Source organism: Musca vetustissima, unplaced genomic scaffold, assembly GCF_032173495.1.
Source record: "Musca vetustissima isolate MV318-11 ecotype Yass unplaced genomic scaffold, APGP_CSIRO_Mvet_v1 utg7762, whole genome shotgun sequence".
NCBI classification, from domain to species: domain Eukaryota; kingdom Metazoa; phylum Arthropoda; class Insecta; order Diptera; family Muscidae; genus Musca; species Musca vetustissima.
Window position 1 is genome coordinate 414,552 of NW_026887718.1, and position 19,521 is coordinate 434,072.

The following is a 19,521-nucleotide window of genomic DNA, read 5'->3' on the forward strand; positions in this document are numbered from 1 at the left end:
TACGTATCGTTTACATTTGACATTATTTTTTATGACAATGCAAACAAACAAAATATATTTTTCCATGAATGTAGATTTTGGGTTTGATATTTATTTGCTCTGTAATACACATTAAAAAAATATATACATATATAGGCGATATTGTCAATTTTTAACATAGATGTTGTTTTGTAGGTATTTTTTGTAATTAATGAAAAGCCCTTCTTTCCACGGCTGAAGATATAGCCGATGACACTATTCATCGGCTATGTCTTCAAGAATTGTTGAGATTTTAACTTTAACATTTTTAGGAATATTCTTGAATTAGTGCAGGTTTGAATTAAATTGTAGTTGAATTAAATTGTTAAATTGTAGTGAAAAAGATTACAACCACTTCAGGGGAATATGTGATGTCCTGTACTTTTTCTGCGAAGAAGTCTTTTACCATCCACGAGCTTGAAATATCACATTATAGATCTACAAATCCACCATCCATCTGTCCATGCATGTATTTTTGGGAGCAAAGAACAGGTCGCACTTATGGCCCAAGGTCGAACCATATTGAAATTCAGTTCAGATTTAGATATAGCTCGTCAGATGTTTATGGAGCACCATGCTGCCAATATTAGTCCGATTGAGACAAAATTTTGCACAGTGTACTGAGTGTAGGTACTGATAGATAAATGCGAAATCGTTGTTGAAATCCCGTACATAGTTTCGTCCGATTTTAGGTAAATGAGTCACCAAACTTCCAATATTTTTTTAGATTGAGACAACATTTTGCGCATCGTACTAGATTAGGTTCAGTTTGATGTGTGCGAAGTTTTGTGAAAATCGTTTCAGATTTGGATGTATCTCTCCTATATCGATTTTTTTGGTAAATCGTGCACCAAACCCCCAAGGATGTCCGATTGATACAAAATTTTGCACAACATATTGAGATAGGTACCGAGGAGCCTACGTCTGCAGCATACCAAAAGGTATAGTCTACGGTTGCTCAATTAGGTCCATATTTACATATAGCTCCACATACATTATTTTGTTCGATTTCATACAAATGGTACACAAAATAATTCGATTGATACATAATTTTTCATAGATTTCAGAATGGTATATGTATGGGGTTTTTAGGTTCAAATATCTATGTAGATCACACATTTAGTTTCGCTCGAGTCCATTTCAACGGTCATCTAAAGAGTATATGTTTGTCCTATGTACAGGATATTGTATATATTAGCATCTCTTGTATGTATCCAAAGTGGTGAAGGGTATCATATAGTCGGCCCCGTACGACTTTTGAACTTTCCTTACTTGTTTTAATTGTCTTATTTCAATTAGAATAACTCAGACGGTTGAAATTAGACTGATATCACCTAAATTCCTGATTTAAGTAAATAAGTCAATATTTTTTAACAACTCATATGAAATGTTGCAATACAAAAAGTGATCACAACTCATGCAAATGTCGCACTTAAATTTTGAAAATTTCCTCAAGGGTATGCATTTTGTGGTTACAGCAGCATATCTTTGAGTGTTCAACAAATATTTGGACAATTCAATTCATAGTTTGTCGACAAAAGTATCAAATACTGTTTTTTTTTATTGGTGATGAATCTCAAATTCTTCTTTTGTTGTTGGTTGTTGTAACATTTGCTGTCTCCTTTTTGAGAGAATTCTTTGGAAGGAATGCCATGAATATGTGAATTTTGCATTGCCACAATCCTTTCTAAATGTTATTAGTTTTGTTAGTGTGTATGTGTGTGGCAACATTTTATTTCATTGCTCTACATATACATACATACATATTCGTATATAATATGCAAGCCAAATACAATTGTTGATCTTTGTACATTTTTCTAATGACAATAATCTATGCTTTAGTTCGGGTCCCTGGGGGTAATTGTTTGTAATGACACAAAATAAATTTTGCATATTTAGTAATGTTGAAAATTATTTGGTACAGTGTGGGATGTATTTTATTAAGAAATATGAAAAGTGCACCTACAAAATCTAATATAAATAGTTCATGGCAATTCTAGGAGCTTATTTAATATTTTATAAAATAATTTGTAACAAATTCAAAACAATAAAACTTCGAATTAAGTATAGAGAAATTTGTTATCCTGCAATCTGCAACGTTTCATTTCTCTGTAACATTAAGAAATCCAGAAAATCCATTTATTAACCTTTACAGGTAGATATTTAACGAAAGAGTTGAAAGAAATCTTACAACAACAAAACGTATTTGTTGACCTTTTGCTTTAGCAATCGATATATACATGTGTATTTCTCTTTAATTCGGTCATCTTTCAATGACTAAGTTAATCACCATCGTTCAGGTAAATCTGTGTGAGTGAGATGACAGGCACATATGGACTCACAACAAGTTAATGAGATTAAATCATAAACTAAATTATGAACCCTTGTACAGTTTAAAATATGTATTTATATCCTACAACATAGGCTGGTATTACAAATTTTAAATCCAAACCTTCGGATTTCCCTAACAATTCGTTTGTATGTACGCGCTTCAAATGCACCATTATTCGATATTTATGAATTTACTCTTAACGCAAGTAAGACGTCATTTCGACAACACATAATTTTAAGATAATGTGCGCATATTCATTATCCTTTCGCAGTAACGTGCCTGCTCAAATGTGTTATCTAAGATATGTGTTAATGCCATGTCAACGCATGAGATTGTACATCGCTGCTTGCAGCAAACAGCATTTATGTTGCCTTCATTCAATCAACTTTATAATCTCAGTTAATTATGTAAAATAATCCTTGTTCTTGCAAATTGGGCCAAAAGTTCGTAGCTGCTGTCGTTCAAAGGATGCAAGGAAGCAACAACGACCACATAAAATGGTTTTCGGGTAATTGCATCAATTTTCCTCATTAAATTGCACAAAAAGTTTGGTGTTGCACTTTTGTGATGTGAAATTGGCACTCGAGAAGTATAAACATTGTATATAATCGCATTAAATTAAATAATTAGGTTAATTACAGTAAGTAGATAATTTATATTGGTGTTTCATATTGAACAATATCGGTTTCGATAATTCTATAAATAAAAATGATTGTTAATTTAAGATTTAGTAACTTTTTATAAATTCAACGAAACTTATTTTGTGAATCTGTTAACCAGATATGTTTGTAATAAAATGTGAATAAAACTTTGAAAAAGTCGACAGAGTTATTAATGGGCATTTCAAAAGCAAATGTTGCCGATTAGATTAAATCGGACGAAATATATACGGGTGCTATCCATACCCATATTCAAACCAGTAAGGAAAGTAGTAAAGTCCAATGAGGCCGACTATATGATACCCTTCACCACTTTGGGTATATTCAACAGATGCATCCCAGCAGACGTCGCATTTTTGAAGGACTATTTTGGATGAAATTGGATGAACTATAATATGTGAATCGAAACACAAATAAACTCCACAAACATGTTATTCGGCAAACTTTACTAATTTTTTTCATTTTGGAGAGTAAATCTCAATCGTACATCCGTTGATTATTCGGTCAAAAATACATATGCAAAATGTTGTGCCAATCGGGCTAACTTTGGGCCTTTGGTGCCCCATTTACTTAAAATCTGACAAAACTGTGAGAGCCATATCTAACCCTGAATAGATTTTAACTGAACTTAACAAACGTTAGGCTATACCAACTTCAGTACGTTGTGTAAAATGTTGGGACAATTGGCCTAACTTTGAGCCACATTTACTTAAAATCTGATGGATCTATATATGGGAGATATATGTAAATCTGAACCGATTTTCATGAAACTTGGCACACATCACTCTACCCTTTATTCAGTACGCTGAATGGGCGGAAATGCATAAATCGACTTAGAAAATGATTCTATGCATATTCTCAGAAGGAACAATGTGTCTGTCTCGTTTCCTTTTGCCTGTTACAAACATATGCCCAAAGACATAATACGCTGTAGTAAAGTGTGGTGAAGGCTATAAAAATATATTTATGGGAGCTATATCTAAATCTGAACCGATTTTCATGAAACTTGGCACACATCATTCTAGCATAAATTCAGTATGCTGTGCCAATTTTCGATATATAGGGACTTTGTGATATCATTTACATAAAATCGAACGAAAATATATATGGGTGCTATATCGAAATCTTGCCCGATTTTCACCAACTTGAATTGGGTTCGTCCTTGAGCCAAATAAATGACCTGTACCAAATTTCATCCAAATCGGATTATTAATTCGACCTGTACTTTGTTTTAGAATTTAACTTCAACAGACGGACGGACATGCTTAAGTCGACTCAGAAAGTGATTCTATGCATATTCTCAAAAGGGACTACAAACATATGCACAAAGTCATCATACCCTGTACCACAGTGAGGCGAAGGGTATAAAATGTGAAAAGACACAATTTTTATACCCTTCACCACACTGTGGTACAGGGTATTATGTCTTTGTGCATATGTTTGTAACAGGCAAAAATAATCGAGATAGACCCATGGTTCCTTTTGAGAATATGCATAGAATTACTTTCTGAGTCGATTTATGCATGTCCGTCTGTCTGTCCGTCCATGTATTTTTGTTAACAAAGTACAGGTCGCATTTATGATTCGATTTGGGTGAAATTTGGCACAGATCACTTAATTGGCCCAAGGACGAACCCTATTGAAATTGGGAAAAATCGGTTCAGATTTAGATATAGCTCCCATATATATTTTCGTCCGATTTAAGGTAAATAGTGTACCAAAGTCAATATATATCTTTCGATTTGCACAAAATTTGGAATAGTCTAGAATGATGTGTGTTACGTTTCCTAAAAATCGGTTCAGATTTAGATATATCTCCCATATATATCTTCGTCCGATTTAAAGTAAATGGTGTACCAATGTCCCTATATATCTTTCGATTAGCACGAAATTTGGCATAGGGTAATGAATTAGGTCTAGAATGATGTGTGTTAAGTTTCCCGAAAATCGGTTCAGATTTAGATGTAGCTCCTATATATATCTTCGTCCGATTTAAGGTAAATGGTGTACCAAAGTCCCTATATATCTTTTTATTTGCCCGAAATTTGGCATAGCGAAATGGATTAGGTCTAGAATGATGTGTGTTAAGTTTCCTGAAAATCGGTTCAGATTTAGATATAGCTCCCATATATTTCTTCGTCTGATTTAAGGTAAATGGTGTACCAATGTCCCTATATATCTTTCGATTAGCACGAAATTTGGCATAGCGTAATGAATTAGGTCTAGAATGATGTGTGTTAAGTTTTCTGAAAATCGGTTCAGATTTAGATATAGCTCCCATATATTTCTTCGTCTGATTTAAGGTAAATGGTGTACCAATGTCCCTATATATCTTTCGATTAGCACGAAATTTGGCATAGCGTAATAATTTAGGTCTAGAATGATGTGTGTTAAGTTTTCTGAAAATCGGTTCAGATTTAATGAATTAGGTCTAGAATGATGTGTGTTAAGTTTCCTGAAAATCGGTTCAGATTTAGATGTAACTCCTATATATATCCTCGTCCGATTTAAGGTAAATGGTGTACCAAAGTCCCTATATATCTTTTGATTTGCCCGAAATTTGGCATAGCGAAATGGATTAGGTCTAGAATGATGTGTGTTAAGTTTCCTGAAAATCGGTTCAGATTTAGATATAGCTCCCATATATATCTTCGTCCGATTTAATGTAAATGGTGTACCAAAGTTCCTATGTATCTTTTGATTTGCCCGAAATTTGGCATAGCGAAGTGAATTAGGTCTAAAATGATGTCTGTTAAGTTTCCTGAAAATCGGTTCAGATTTAGATATAGCTCCCATATATATTTTCTTCCGATTTTACAAAGTTTTGAAATGTGTGAAAGTTTTGAAATCGGTTCAGATTTGGATAGAGCTTCTATATATATATATATATATATAAACCAAATATTTTATTTAGAAAAATTTGGATATATAGTTTATCTTTGAAAATATTTCGGTTTTTTGGATCTACGTGGCTTTGTACAAGTAAAATTAAATTATTTTTATAATGAAATCAGAGGTATCGAAATGTGACTTTATTTCATTTAGAATTAAAATACCATCCTAAAAGTATGCAATGGTTTTTAAACAGTTCTTTAGATGAGATAAATACACCAATGTTAATGTTGTTACAATGTTTGTATATATGTTAAATGCAAAAAAATAATAATAAATGAATGTTTAAAATATGGTTTATAATTAATAAATCATGTAGAAGTAGCGTTATTATTCAACTGAGACAGAAATACCAACACCACACACATCGACCATTTGTTAGAACAGCACACCACATACTTACATATACGGTCTTTTTGCTTCATATAAACTAATAATATCCCAATACATATGAAATGTTACATATTTTTAAAATGTGATAGGGAAAAGCTTACCTTCCTCAGCTGCTTTCTTTTCCTGACGACGTTGAAGTACTACTTTCTTGAATATCACTGCTGCTGCTTCGACAGCATTTTGAATTTCCTGTTCACCCAATGTGGTTGTGTGGGTCTGAAATGGAATAGTACAAGTACATTTCTAAGTAATACCAAACCAGTTAAAAATATCTAGAATATTTGACAAATTTGGTAATATGTAAGATGTGAGGACATTACGAAAATGTGAATTTTTTTGTATTTAAAAATGGAATATTGTGTTTGAACTTGTGCTCAGACATTATTCGACATGTATTAAATCATCCCATCCCATAAAACACAATTCCTCAACTTTATATGGTAACAGTTTTTCAAATATTGCTAAAGTGCAATTTCGGTAATTTGAGTTTGAAATTATTTATCCCAGTTGATATTAGAGTTGGCTATGTACAATTTCCCCATATTGAAGAATACTGTGATTCTATGTTTTTAACATTTGTTGCCTACTTTCAGGATTGGACAAATTTCCCAGTTAAAATAAATCCATTGAATACTAGACAACTTTCAATCCTAGTCTATTTTTATAGTGAACTGAAAACACACACATTTCTCCCCCCAAAATGCAAATATTTGACCACCAAGTTCCTTCATTACGAATGACATGACCTTAAATTTGGAGCATTAACCAAAATGCAAAACTACAAAAACCATTATGCAAATGTAGTACAATAAAATGCTAAGGACCTCAGCATAATGAGATGCAACAAGGCGACAATTATAAGGACTCAACAATTATACGTCCTTCTTTGCCTTACCTTTGTCAGCTGAGCATTGCCATCTTCTGTTTTGTCATTGGATGTCGAATCTTTTGTGTCATTGTTTGCTTCCTGTGTTTCTCCTCCTCGGGGAGATTTACTTCTTTGCTGTTCTGCATCGTCCTTGTTTGGTTCCATATTGTTTTGTTGCTGCTGTTTATTGCCACCAGCATCGAGATTGTAATCATTCATTTGTTGCTGTTGTTGTTTGTCATCGTTTTGGTTTCTATTCGGTTTCGTAGATAATTCGGAATGTTTTCTTTCGTTTAAATGGGATTTTGAAATGCCGCCTGAAAGAACAAAAAGTGGTTGATATGGGTTAAAAGTACGAAAAGAGAAGGAAAATCTATGAACTTCTATGGTCTTCAATGGTATATTTTTCCTACCTTCATCGACGTCGACCCCTTTACTATTTCGCCTACGCGGTGTTGGTATTTTAGTCATGGGTCTAGACTTATCGAGAATATCGGCCAATGGTTTAGGACTCGGTATTTTGGTAGGTTCCACCTTTTTAGTTGCCTATAAAAGAAAAACAAAAGTATATATTAACCTGATCCCAGTTACACTTAGTGTTTAATTCCATTTACCTGGGTCTCCTTTTCGGGGTGGGACAGAGAGCGACGTGTAACTGGTTTGGGTACATTTGATTTATTTGCTCCCGAATCTTCTGATATTGAACGCATTTGTTCCGGTTTTGGTCTTTCGCTAGATTTGCTTTCCGCCGTCACCGCATCTGTTGAAGTCGGCTCATTTGGTGGTGACATACCCGGACTTTGAGAGGACTGTACATTCAACGATGCCACTTGGGCAAATTCTTCTTGTTGCACCTGTAAATCCCTCGACTGGCGTCGTCTCAAACGGTTATGCATAAGTGGAGTACGTGGTAGTGCACCACCACCACCTCCAATACTAGCCGCTGCTGCTCCTCCCAATACACCATTTGCCCCTAAATTGGCACCAAATGTATGCTGACCCAATGCCATATTTGTATAGCCGCCATAACCCTGATCGGGTACCAACACATTTTCAGCACTATGCACAATAGGCCTCTGATAACCCTGATAGCTACCGTCATCGGAACCATCATTGTAAATAATACGAGGTTCACTACTGAATCCACTATTGTAGTTCTTTTCATACTGCACCTCATCCACTTCGAGGAAGCTACTGGTACTGTCTCCAAAATAGTCCACATACTCGGGACGATTGTCGTCTTCTTCGGTAACATTTTGGAATTGATGAAATTGTTGTTTAGCCTCGCCAAATGTGCGTGTATGTCCATCGCCTGGGACGTGACCAACTGACGAAGCCGGTTGGTCCTTCAGACAGTCCTGTCTAACCAAACGACTGGGTGAGCGACTCATAGAGCGCGAACTAGCGGTGGGTATTTCGGGTAACAGACGACGCGACTCCGGATGATGTGACTTGGTAATGGAGTACTCCTCATTGCTGTGACTACGAACCTTGATCATTTTCGAATGGTCACGAGAGTGATGGATGTTTACACTCTGACTGCTGGAATAGTGTTCGGCCGTTGTGCTAACCGGTATCTCAGCCACGCCCACGGCTGGCACATTTTGTTGGGATAAAAATTGTCGAGGGTTCTGGACATTTGGGAAGAGGAAATTCTGTTTCTGCCTCGGTGAGATGGGCAGGAATTTATTCTGTGATCCCGAGTTGGCAGCCTGAACTGTTAGGGAATTGCTGCTGGTAAACGATTCCGGATTGGGCAGAGTCTGTTGACGCATAAATTCTGGTGAGCGTCGATATTGTGGCGATGTTTGACGCTTTGGCGGTGATGTGGGTAGCAGTTTGACATGTTGCTCAGGATTAGGCAGAGTCGCCTGGCGCATCATTCGTGGCTTGGGCATACTGGGGGCATTGTATTCCAAGTCTTCAGCCAGGGGTGCCGGTTGTGTGGCCTGTGGCTGATCATATTGATTGAAGTTACCCGTCGAAGGTAATATTTTGCCACGATGCATGGGTGAGGGATATGATGAGGTGGCTGTGGTCGCCGATGTTGGTGCAGGTGGTTCCATGATGTTACAGGGGAATGAGGTTTGACGTATGAACGGCGGATATCGTTGTTCGCCCGGCGAGCGTTCTGGTGAGCGGCTGTAACCGCGATTCGGTGATGTTGACATATACATTGGTGGTTGACATGGATTTGCGGGTAGTGTTGATTGTCTTCGCACCTTTGAATGAGAGAGAAAGCGAAATTCAAAAAATAGTTATCGTTAGTCAACGCTATCGTGGTTAGTTAGCAGCAGTTACTTACCTGTAAACGGTGATGCGTTGGGGTTACTTGTCCCGATGGAATTGGTTGTTGCTGTTGTTGTAATTGTTGTGCGTAGTTATCACAATCGCTTGTTTCAATGTTGATGATGTCGTCACTATTGTAGGCGCTGGGATAAAGGGGACCCTTTTGCATCTGATGTGGCGATGTGGGAGCTGTCAGATTGACACTGTTATAGTTCTCCAAATTGCTGCCACTGCCAGTTAGATTCTGTTCGTTATTGGGCAGAGTTGTGGGTAGAGTCGATTGACGTAAGACACGACGCTGTGGGTTCACGTGATAGCCCGGTCCGATATTACTGTGGCTAACACCGACACCAGCTATGGTAATGGCACTGCCCGTATTGTAGTTTACAATGGGATGATTGCGTATTGACTGGGGAAGATTGTGGTGCTGATGGTGGCGTACATCTAAGGTGGGATAGCTGCCAGCCGATTGAGCTTCAATCAGATTTTGTTGCTGTGGATAAAGATTATCCGCCACAGGATTTTGAGCGTTTGGATTATTGGGATCGTCCTCGGGATCTGAAGGGGATAAATAAGAAATACAATATTCTGGGCGGTTTTCTTCTATCAAATTGTAAACACTTACTTGATATGGTCCAAGAACGTCGTATACTTTTACGCAAAACGTCACTAGTGGCCAAATGATCGACAGCACCACATGAACCTTTTAGCCAGTCACCGCTCGATGCTTGAATTTCCCTGCAAGCGGAAAAACAATTGCATTTGAATATGAGAAATGAAAACATTTTCGTAGAGGCAGCATTAAATCGAAAATAATCAAAAAACTGATTTGGAAAATATTCAATGAGCAAAACGTCAACTCTGCTGAAAAAGAGATGCGTCTGCTGTGGAATCCGAATGTTAAATGACAGCCAAAATGAAATCATGCGAGACATCAAATCGGCAAAACCATCACACATCCGCTGAAATTTCCATACACAGATGCACAGCAATGACTACATCCATATTAACCAACCCATGTTGTGATGAGTTTGGCTTAAATGAACTTTAAGCCACCGTTAGCAAACAAACAAATGTTCAATGTTGTTAGCAAGTGATCAAAGTTATAACACACATACATACAGATTCACTGGCGCACATAAATGGCATGCAACAAAAATCATAGTTAACAACATCAGTCAAGCTTCATCAGTCACTCAGCCAAGCAGCCAGTCAGTCACCACCACTCAGAGATTACCACAGTAATTTCGTTGGCGAACGAAGAACACCTTATCCCGTGATATGTATGAAGGTACGTACGTGTGTATGTGTCTGCGAATCATTCAATTAAAGATAATTTTCGTTCAATCATTTCAGAGAGCCACCTTAAAAACGCCTTCTCAACAAAACTACAATTCTACGCATTTGTCAAGAATTGAATTTGAATTTCCTAGCCAAAGTCGGGTTTTTGTTTCTATTTCTTCTATTCGAACACACATATGGGAGGGCAATGTGTGTCTGTGGGACGCCAACACTATAAGGGTGACAATGTGCATAAATATTAGCAGCAATCATTTGAGCGTATTGTTGCTGCTGCCGCTGTTGTTTGTACAGCTTTATCATTCGATTCGCCCCCGAACATATCCCATTCTAAATAATTGCAGTTGTATAGAAATATTCCAAATATGGTTGTTGTTGAATTGTGCTTTGACACCACACCATAGCATCGTATACGGATGCTGTGAGTGTTGAACATTTGCCGTTCTAGACATATTAGCAAAGTAATCGATTTAAGAACACATGACCACCTACAATAGCGAATGAAAAAAAATGAATATAAGGGGAAGAACTCTCGATTTTATTAGTATACCCTATTAGTTAGAGTGGTATAATAAGTTTGCAATTCTGTTTGTAACACATCGAAGTAATAAAATAGACCACTGACACAATGTTAGCAACATAGGAGCATATCACTATCTTGGGCGTAGGAAATATTACAAATATGAATATGACTGTGGTTAAATAACCCCGGTACAAAAATCGGGTTAACTGTATGAACATTCGGTTCAAAAATTTAAATAAAGTGAATGCTAAATCCAATGTGTTCTAAACATGGCACATCTTAATATTTGTATTAGATATAGATTTAATGCAATTATAGGTCCATCATCTCTCGTTCCCAAACTGTCGCACTTTTGAATTATTATAAAAAATATTACATCAACCATAGTCTGTGGGTATATATGTATCTGTCGGCAACATCGACTGGCACTTTTATACTTGTTGCAGCATATTTGGGTAACAAAAAATCTGTCTTGTGGCACAAGTTTCTTTTATTTTCGAACTATTATTCCAATTCGCCATATTAACTAGAAAAAATATGTTTCAATTGGTTTAGATGCTCTCACATAATTATATTATTCACCAGAGTTTAAACAAATTTCACCAAATACCCATTCTAATGTAGAATAAAATATATACTTCCGTAATCAGGGGTAAATAGCAATCTTATCTAAATAATTTATTTGAAATTATTTGTATCAAATGTCTTATAATTAAACAAATTACTTTCAAAATAATAATTTATTACTTTATTATTATAAATGTACATACCAACATATTAACGACAATTATGTACACTGTTGCTGCTTTTAACGTTCGGATGTAGATGTTATGCCCCCATTATTTTGGCAAAACTAAGCTTCTCCAAACTAAACTAAACATCATCGTCGTCAACAGCCACATTTGGTATGAGTTACACCTTATTTTGAAATCTAATGAAGCATCTGTACTTGACACCTGCTATCATTCAGCCCTGAACTTTATGGGTGGGAATTTGAAACGTTGTGACTGCAAACCTATGTGAGTTGTGTACAGAGATGAGTTTTGTTTGGGCACGTGTTTCGTAAATTTTGACAGCAATAACATAATAAAATGACAGTAACAACTATACAACGAAAAAAAACTTGTAATTTAAAATATAAATTTAATTACATATTTTCATAAAGTGCCGAACATTTCGCAGAGACTTACTTGATTCTAGAAATACATGTGTTATTTATACATGTTTTTGGACTAAATGCTTCAGATAATTTGGAGTCGATTTACAAATATCTGTCTGGGTGGAGCGCAATTCTAAAAAAATCGCTCCACGCCTTCTGGTACCTATCCTGCTTACGGAGTATCCTAAAAACCTAATATTAGTATATCCAAAGCAGTAAAATGTTTGAAGATGGGGGTTTCGTGTAAATCTCATATAATTCGAACGGAATATCCGATTCTATCCATCGCTTACTGATTTGTAATAGAATAGCAGAATGTGTTCTGCTCAACAAAACAGAACATACTAGACTCAATTCAATATTCTATGTACAATATTGTTTCAATCGGACAAATAATAGGAATTTAGGACACCATTAACCTAAAATCAGACATGGATATATATCTAAATCTGAACCGAATTCAGCGAGATTTCGCAATAATCACTATAGGCACAGTACAGTGTGGTATTACAAATTTCCTCTTAATCGGTCAAACATTGGGAGTTTAGTGCACCATTTACATAAAATCGGATGAATATGATATGATCTAAACCTTAACCAATTAAAAAAACATAGCACACATCATTCTAGCCGTACTTTGATACGTTATGAAGAATTTCGTGTAAATTGAAAGAAATATAAGGACTTTGGTGCACCATTTATATAAAATCGGATCAAAATATATTTATGAGAGCTATATCAAAATCTGATCCGATTTTCGTCCATGGGCCAAATAAGTTTTCTTCTCATTCGAATCATAAATGCGACCTGTACTTTGTTTACATTTTATCATGAACAGACAGATGGACGATAATGATTTTTTATTCATATTCTCAAAAGGAACCATGGGTCTATCTCGTTCCCTTTTGCTGTTACAAACATATGCACAAATACATAATACCCTGGCTCAATTTATTATATATGTAGCTCCAACATGTAGTTACACCAGCGACGCTACGCATGTTCTACCGTTGGTTTAAGGTCGGCATATACACGTTGCTACATCCTATTTCAAGTAAATGATTAACCAAAGACTTTTTGGTTCCACACGACATGTTCAGTCCAAAATTAAATTTACTTTAATTTATTATAAGTTATAATATAAATCCTATCCCATAAAGTCGTCCGTGCTACATTGATCCTTCCATTATTGACTTTAAATTGGTTTAATATCAATTATAATTATATCTATGGATTTTTATCGTTATTATTATCCACATTATATTCAGGATATTGTTCAAGTTATTAAATAAAAAAACGAAATCTTGGGAAGAAATTCATTGAAAACGAGTAATAGTCAAAGATGAACGAGTTTTAAGGACTTCCATCATTTGGAGCTATGATGTGGTGAATGCTTACATTTTCCTGTGGTGTGGTGTATTACCACATGAACTTTTCAAAATCATCAAATCACAAACATATGTATTTGCCATCAATAAACATTTTAAAGTTGTTTTGCCATTTCTAGGGAAAAATAACTTTTCCCCTGAAAAGTGTGCAACAACTACAACACACATCTTCAAATGCATGACATTGTCCAACACCGCCGCCACAACATTCTATCACTGAGTTTGTCAGTCGAATCGAGCTTGAAAACAACATTGTAATCTCTTCTGTTTTGCATACAAATTGAACACTTTTTATGGTGAAAACATTAAAATGTACAACGGCGAACGCCGTACACGTTTTAAACTCGTAACTCTGTATTCAAATGTGACTGGCCATCGATATGCAAACAAAACATATTATGCTGCGATATTAGAGTGGTTATGTGACAAATGGTCTGCAATGTGATTAGGATTAGGTCTGCAATGTGATTCGTATCACCCTAATAAACATATGTTGGTTGGTATGTGCACTTGAACGTATTTCAGTTACTTGAATGCCCACAAAACGCATAGCACACACATGAATCTGAACATGGCCCCAGTTGATATTGTTGTTGAGGGTTTGGTTTTGGCCAACAGTGATGGCACTCTCTCCGAGGATGTACATTTTCCAATATGCAATTTCCAATTTCATTTTAACGATACTCGCTCGCATCTATCTTGGATGTGCCAAGCAAAATGACTGGTTGGTGTACGGTGAAATGGATACGTTGTTGGCGCACCGAATACTTAAATATTGACAATAGTTTTCGTTTTTGTTTCCACGTGTTTTCTTTTGAAAGAAAATATACATGTACATACATACGTACAGAGGGAGAGTGAGCAATGGAAACACATTCGATTGGAAATTGAGTAAATTTAATGCCACAACACGCACTGACGAAGTGTACGACTATAAAAATACCACCTAAAATGACAATGAAATAAAATTCCATTAAAAATGTATTGGTCCGTTCGGTCTGTCGACCGGTCGATCAAATTCAATGGTAGGCACGAGAGGTGAACAGAAAATATACAATACCAATCACCCGTTATTTGCCGTGAAACTGTCAACCAAATATCCCAAAACAAATTGAAATTGCAAGTACGAAACCACGACGAACGGGACGTCTATTGTTGACAGCCAGCCCAGGCAATGTAAAAGCCATAAAACGTTTTAGGCCACACTTTTCAAATGGGCCCTAAACAACGCAGACACACACACACGCACAATAGATAATGTCTTTCAATTTGCAATCCAAAGATTTGTTGAATGGCATTTTTTGTTGTTGTGGTCGAGACAAGACAAAATTAAATGGTTTTCCATGATGAAGATGCTTTCGTTGTTCCGTTCATTTGTTGTAAGAATTTTAGAAACAAATCAAAGAATGAATGAATGGTTGTACATTTAACAAATGATTAAAACGCAACCAAGCCGACCTATTGTTGGAAAAATCTATTCTTCTTTTGGTAGAAGAATAATTTTATAAGATAAATTGAAGAATTTTTCGAGAACAATGTGTAGATCGGAATTTGACGTTGTATTTCGATTTTAACGAGTTATATTTAATATTTTAAATTCCATTACTTTGAAATGTCACATCAGAGGTCATATCTATTATACCACAAGACTAACAGTTAAAAAATATAAAATTTTAGAAGACATTCAAAATTGTAGTGATAGAGAAAGTCCTATACAAAGTCTGAAAGGTGGATGGTCCATCTGCATTTATTTTCCTATCAACCAAAACTACCTTGTTCTAATTCGGCAGGTTGGAAATGTTGAATGTGTATATAAATACGAGAATTAAAAACACATATACTTTATAGACCTAGACAACGTTAAGACTTGTAAAAATTCAATTTGTTAAAAACTCTTAACATTGCATGATCTGTTGTTACGATATCATAACAACGGAAAAATAGCCATCTATTGGGATCTGTCGACGTAAGACTTGTCATATATTTATGCTTATATTTCATTGTATACTTATCATATAGGAAGCCTGAGGTCAAGTGTCCCCCGTCCAATAATTTACCAACTATTTATGTTGTTGCAGCCCTCTTGCTCTTATACAGTGAGCTGAGGTGACAGACGTTGACCGAGTAAGACTCCGGTCGTTTCGGATCCATTAAAATCAAAAGTCAATCAGAAGATGTTGGCATTTCTGATTAACATTTAAACTTGGTCGAGCCTTTTGCTCTTTTCCATTCATATCCATCATGATGATATTGTGGTCTGGAAGGTAGATAAATTTCAGGCCCGGTCCTTTTATAATTAGTCCCTGTTCGGTCTTTTCTCCTAGCACAGTTACTAGTGTGTATTTGAGTTTCACATGGCGGTATTCGACATTCACATGACGTAGTTCCTTTTGTTTCATGTATTCGGTCTGAGGATCCGATTGTTGCCTGTATTATATTGTAGTAAGGCGCTTTGCCATTTATTTTGTGTTATAGCCTAAATTTCTTTTGCAGAATTATTATTATTTCATTTCGTAGGTACTATTATGCTTTTTTAAAAAATATATGTATATTGTTTTTTTTTTCGGATTGACATTAAGCCCTATTGAAAGGATAATTACCCTGTGCGACGAATTTTAATTTTTTGATAATTATGGGAAAATTCGAAAAAATTATGACAGAGGGGCTAAAAATAAAAGACACCTGTATCGGCATTTTGAACGTTTACATCGGGAGGTAACCTAAAAAGGCGTGGCAATATTACCCATTTTCAAGATATTTGAAAATATCCGGATTAAGATTTCTCGAAATCTTTGAATTTTAGGTAAATGTTGTTATTGGCAATATTATTGATATAAATGTGAGGAATATATTTATTTCAGTCGACTCTCTGAAGGGGTCATTTCGCTCTCCTCTTCCAAAAATAATGGAGCCCATTTACAGCATGCCAGAATATTCTTCAAAATGTTCGCAATAAAGGTTTACTATAGGTGTCAGAATACACCAAAACTCGAAAATCAGCCTGTGTTGAAACCTATCTTATTCCGTGTTTGTTCCAATTTTTTCCACAATATGTCGTTTTAGAAGGATGGCATAAAGGGCAAAAATCATCAAATTTTACTATAAGTCAAGTAAGGATTCCCTCTCCTTGTGGTGTCCTCTGTCCTGATTTTCTATAGTTTCGTGTTGAAATGGGGTTAAACTTACAGACCTATGTACCCTCCACCATAGTATAGAGGGTATATTAATTGTGTCATTCTGTTTTTAACTCATCGAAATATTCATTTCTGACCCTATAAAGCATATATATTTTAGATCAGGGTAAAATTCTAAGATGATCTAGCCTATCTTCTGAAGCAATTCAGGTAGGGTGCTAAAATTTGGCATAGGGTTGTCTTTTGTCTGCAGGTAGGTGAAGTTCGAAGATGGGATATATCGGTCCACGTTTAGGCATAGCTTGAGCGCGCTTTTCAACCGAATACGCTTAAATTTGGTACATTGAGTTCTTATTAGGCACTAAATGTCTCCACAAAAAATTATAAATATAGGTCCACTTTTTCTGGTGCCCGCATGGTTTGGTCGTATTTTTCCACCGAATTTTGAGTTCTTAATAGGTACCAAATCTCTCCACAATAAATTGTAGATATAGGTCTATTTTTTCGGATAGTTCCCATTTCCGTATTTTGGGATTCTTAGACGCGTTTTTCAAACGAATTCGCTGCAATTTGGTATTTTGTAGTCGTATATGGTAACAAATCTCCCTACCAAAATTTTTAATATTCGCCCCCTTTTTGGGGTCGTCCCCATATAACCTCATGTTTATACCCTCCACCATAGTATGGAGGGTATATTAATTTTGTCATTCCGTTTGTAACTCATCGAAATATTCATTTCCGACCCCATAAAGTATATATATTCTTGATCAGGGTAAAATTCTAAGAAATGATTTCTAGCTGTAATTGAAGTGGAAAGGTTTTAATGAAAGAACTTGTCCGTCACGTTCTTTATCTTTTTGGACTTATTTTGGGCGAAAATGGTCAGCGTATATCTTAAAGTAATAGTAAATTATGGAAAATTCTAAAAATATATTAATTTTCTACAATTAATTGGATTGTCCAGAAAATCTCATTACAAAAATTTCCATTTGTAATGTGGTTAGGGTTTCTGTTTCATGGTTTTCTGTGGTTTTAGAGTTTGTGCTAGTAAATGCCTTTTTAAAACTGCTCTTAAAATTCAATTGGAGACATTTCAAAATATTTTCTTCGGGAGCTGAATTTGAACGATACACACCCGTTCTAGATATTTATGAGGTACTGGCGATATACATTTTCTAACCGATTTTCTTGTTTTGAAATTTGTCCGTATAAATTTATTGTATACACACTATTAACTTCTTAATTGGATAACATGTTAAAAAATTAAATAACAAGTGTAGGAGTTAATCTTACTATCCTAACAATGGCAAAGGTTCTGGATTTCAGTAACTCAAAAAATAAGAAACTATTTGCATTAAGCTTTGAAATAAATACACAAAAACACAGGTGGTAAATTAGGTATTCACAGATTTCAATTTGATTGCAGGATATTGTGTAAATATTTCTGAAAAGTATCTTATAAATATTATAATTTGTTTATGTAAATATATACTTAGTTTTAAGATTATTAAATGAATATGGATACTTGTATGTATGTGTATCTTTGTATGTACATGAATCATAATAAAAACACAAATTAAATGATCAAACAAAACTTCAAGAACAACACAAAAAACGACAATAAAAACAAAAACTTTGAAAACATGCATTGAATGAATGGAAAAACGCAAAGTGATTATAAATTAATCAATCAAATCAAAATTTTGTAACGAAACAAAGGACGAAATCAAAAACAAACATCGGAACGAACGAAAAAACAGACGAACGAACAACAAGTAGAAGGGAGAACAACACACACACACTGATTTTTTGGCTTACATTTGTTTGTGGCAGACTACGCAAACCCAATCGGTGGTTCTTGTGGTAAATTCTCGGCAGGCCTTGCACACTCGCAGCTTGCAGACACGACAAGGAGCACCACGATTTGTTATACGTCCCAGTTCGGTGTTACAGCGGGCACAGTGACGATTCGATTCGTGGAGCAGAGGAGGGGCGGGTAAATTATGATTGTTTTGTTCCAATTGAAATTGCTGTTGTTGTTGCTGCTGCTGTTGTTGATATTGCAGGTGTTGTTGCTGTTGATGATTTGCAGATGAGGATGATGTTGACATTTCGTCAGTTGCCGTTGTTGGTCCACCACCAACATTACCACCACTACCGTTTCCAATCACCCCACCAATTTTTAGGGCTCCTTTTCGTCTCAACGACAATAGTTCGGCACGCAACAGCCTACATGCAATCAAACGTCGTTCATACATGTATGCAACAAAATAAAAACAGGCGCCACAAAGTGGTCCAAACAAAGGCAGCGGCAAGTCGACAGGCAAGGAGGCATAGTCATAGAGATGTTTTAACCAGAATAGTGTGGACATTTCATCGACCATGAATAATGGATGGATGGATGTGTGCGTGTGGGTGGATGGATGTGACAGAACAAGCCAGCGAGGACATTTGGAAGAGACCCAACCAATCCAGTTTAGGTCGTTGCAGAGTTTTGAATATGTATTGTGTAGAATTTGATGTAAACGTTTTGTTGTTTTGAAGAGTTGACGTTGTCATTTTTGATG

General features: G+C 35.7%; 1 protein-coding gene across 1 annotated transcript in view; it reads right to left on the reverse strand.

Moving 5' to 3' along the window:
* Positions 1–19,179, reverse strand: part of LOC133335419 (uncharacterized) — a 51,741-nt gene extending 32,562 nt beyond the window's left edge. The window contains exons 1-7 of the mRNA XM_061543690.1: positions 18,773–19,179; positions 10,077–10,189; positions 9,468–10,009; positions 7,777–9,384; positions 7,576–7,708; positions 7,190–7,479; positions 6,396–6,510 (exon numbers count right to left, since the gene is read on the reverse strand). Coding sequence (XP_061399674.1) covers positions 6,396–6,510; positions 7,190–7,479; positions 7,576–7,708; positions 7,777–9,384; positions 9,468–10,009; positions 10,077–10,189; positions 18,773–19,065 — 3,094 coding nt within the window. The 5' untranslated portion in view covers positions 19,066–19,179. The remainder of the gene's footprint in view (positions 1–6,395; positions 6,511–7,189; positions 7,480–7,575; positions 7,709–7,776; positions 9,385–9,467; positions 10,010–10,076; positions 10,190–18,772) is intronic.
* Between the last annotated feature and the right edge of the window lie 342 nt (positions 19,180–19,521).